Source organism: Ipomoea nil, unplaced genomic scaffold (genome assembly GCF_001879475.1).
Source record: "Ipomoea nil cultivar Tokyo-kokei standard unplaced genomic scaffold, Asagao_1.1 scaffold0436, whole genome shotgun sequence".
Classification (NCBI taxonomy): domain Eukaryota; kingdom Viridiplantae; phylum Streptophyta; class Magnoliopsida; order Solanales; family Convolvulaceae; genus Ipomoea; species Ipomoea nil.
Window position 1 is genome coordinate 66,649 of NW_017616864.1, and position 3,068 is coordinate 69,716.

General features: G+C 46.1%; 1 protein-coding gene across 1 annotated transcript; it reads right to left on the reverse strand.

Moving 5' to 3' along the window:
• Positions 1–589: 589 nt before the first annotated feature.
• On the reverse strand, positions 590–1,207 carry LOC109172826. The gene has a single exon (XM_019322053.1). The coding sequence runs from the start codon at positions 1,205–1,207 to the stop codon at positions 590–592; it is 618 nt and encodes a 205-aa protein (XP_019177598.1).
• Between the last annotated feature and the right edge of the window lie 1,861 nt (positions 1,208–3,068).

Genomic DNA, 3,068 nt, shown 5'->3' on the forward strand with positions numbered 1-3,068 from the left:
TGGGTTCTCGGCTGCACACGGGTGGGGAAAGAAGAAAGAGAAAGGGAAGTTAGAAATTTAGGGACTTTGGGGAAAAATTGGGGAAAATATGATTTAATTTGGGGATTTTGGTAAAGTGGAAATTTATGGTTTAGATGGAATTAAAATTGGATAAATTTCAAGAAAGATAATTAGCTCAAGTGGTTTAGAAATTGGGTTGGTAACGAGTATACCCAGGTTTAAAACTCAAGGTTTGTAATTAAACATTTTACTTGACTTTTAGGCTACACAAGATAGGATTTTGGTATGGGTTTGACTTTTAGGCTACACAAGATAGGATTTTGGTATGGGTTTGACTTTTAGGCTACACAAGATAGGATTTTGGTATGGGTTTCCCATTCCCAAATTCAAAGAATACATGGAGAAATTTAGGTGGTTCTTAAGAAGAAAGGTTGCAAGAATACCCAAGTGCAAAGGTTATATATAGAATTAACCCAAGCATGATTCACTTCAAAGATAAATAACTAACTCCACAACGAAGCTTACTCGCAAAAACTAAGAGAATCATCTATCAAGGAGGGCTTACACTTAATTCCAAAAGAATCGTTTATCAAGGCAAAAACATGTCAAGGATAGCCAAGTAACTCAAGTAGACAACGAAGAAACACAAGACAACACACAAGGCAACAAGGAACAAGATGCGTACTAAAGACAAGGGTAGGGCTAGAAAAGGATTACCTGCTAGCTCCTCCTCCACTAAACCCTCGGACTCCGCTTGCGAACGCCCCATCACAAAGACTCTCCCTGATGGTCTGGCTCCAGCTGCTCCGCGGTTCGAACTACCTCCAGCTACTCCTCCGGCTCCTGGGGGTGGTGGCAACGCCCTCTGATTGGCTTGCTGGGGACACTCAGCGACCTTGTGACCCCTATCTCCGCAACGAAAGCACTTAAACGCTTGGCCACTGCAGTTCTGACCGGCATGCACCTTTCCACATCGATGACAAGGAAATGTCTTGACTTGATTTCCTTGCTCCATCCGGTTGGGTCCTTGGGTCGAAGATGACACATTCTTAGCTTGAAAACTCGGTCGTGGCTTCTTAAAGGTGGAGGAGCCTCCACTCTCGGTCCTCTTCCTCGCTAGCTCATAAGACCCTCGCTGAAGCTGCTGAACACGGTACAGATCCGCAACACTCACATAAGCATCCTTAAGAGAACTCGGCCTACTCATAGTCAAAGCCTTTCGTGCCTCATAATTCAAGCCGGCAACGAATTTCTCGACCTTAGCGAGCTTCGTAGGCACGAGCATCCGAGCAAAGCGCGCCAAATCCAAAAACTTCTTGTGGTACTCGACCACAGACAGAGATCCTTGCTGCAGGTGGAGAAATTCCTCGTACATGCATGGCGGCTCACACATGTGCCGGGTAAAACCTGTCCCGCATCCTATCCTTAAGCGCAGACCAATTGAACTCAGGTTCCTCAAGGTAGGCCGGACCTTCATGAATCCACCACAGATCAACCTCATGACAGAAGTAGAACGTTGCCAGTTCTACCCTTCTCTCCTCAGGACAACCCACAACCGCGAAGATCTTGTCGAACACTCTCATCCATTCTTCCAAAACAACCGGGTCTTCTTCACCTGCGAAGGTAGGCGGCCTGTGACCCGACACCAAACGACCCATGTCCCTGTGCCTAGCAGGTTGAGGAGGTGGCACGGGGTGGTTGTTGTTCAGCAACGCCTCGCTAAGCGTCTGCATCGTCTACGTTAACTGTTGGAGGTTCTGAGCAAGCCTGCTCGTTCGTCGGGGTTTTCGGGGTACGCGCTCGTGGACGAGGAGGCATCGCAAACTTCTACAACAACAACACGGTTACCAACACTCAGCTCACCGCGCAACCTAGAGTCCTAAGCCTAACACTTAGATTCTTAAGGTCACTTTAAGGTCTCAAACCACACTTAGCCACTTAAAAGTCTAGACTTAACCCTCCTAGGCTCAAACCTAGGCTCTGATACCAACTGTAACACCCCCTAATTTCCACGCTATTTAAAGCCTTAAACATGCAGATATCTAAACAAAACATCAAACACAGTGGAAGACTGAAAGAGGAATATATAGAGTGGAAGTAAAAAGGGGTGCTATGCCACGCTCACCCAGAGGTGAACGCACAGGCTAACATCTGCATAGTTCAACATCTAAAACCAACATGTTCAAAGTACTAAGTCTATATTGGGCTCACAGGCCACAAAACACAAGAAAGGAGCTACACTAGCTGGCACTAAACCGCGCTCTCGTCTAAACATCACCTGAAAGGAACACATAAAAGATGGGACGACGCCCGGTCAGCGAATAATGCTGGTAACCCACCAATACATGTGAAATATCATACATAGATAAGATATATGTTTGTAAAATCATTGGCGAAATGAAATACATATATATAAGTTCAAAAGCAAGAGTAGAAGTCAACACAAGACTCTAAGCACTCACAACAAGATAAGGGAACACATCCCAAGACCACAAAGGACAGCAACAACTCACAAGAACGTCTCAAGGTATAATCTATCATTACACAATAGATTAACACCCGACATGCATAACTCAAAGAATAAGGACACACCCAATGGCAACACATGCCAAGGCAACATATGCCTTTGTGACTACACACGTCACAAGAAGAGAACTCACAACAACGGCTACACAAGCCTTCGTGACATCACCCATCACGAATTGATATGCCTTCCTTATGCCCGGTTCCAACCTTATGGCTACCCCCAACCTTATGTCTAGTTCCAACCTTTACCTCCAGGATCCCTGTACACCAAGTCCAACATTTTCCCTCCAAGGACCGTCGTCCCCTCTCCAACAGATCTCCAACAGAACCACCGATTTCATAGTACACGAGGGTACCGATCACACACACGGAAACACATGTCACCCAAGAAATACGTGAACCTTACACAAAGGCCACAAACTCCATAATCACGTCATGGCCACCACGAGGACCACTGCCGTACCTTGGTGACTAGTGTCCCATAGCACTAATCGTGCAATCCAGGTACAGCCACACACACGTCACACTTCAACAGGAGTCAA

Bases quoted from the DNA above. Each gene is read 5' to 3' on its own strand.
- LOC109172826 (XM_019322053.1), bottom strand. From the start codon at position 1,207: ATGAGTAGGCCGAGTTCTCTTAAGGATGCTTATGTGAGTGTTGCGGAT.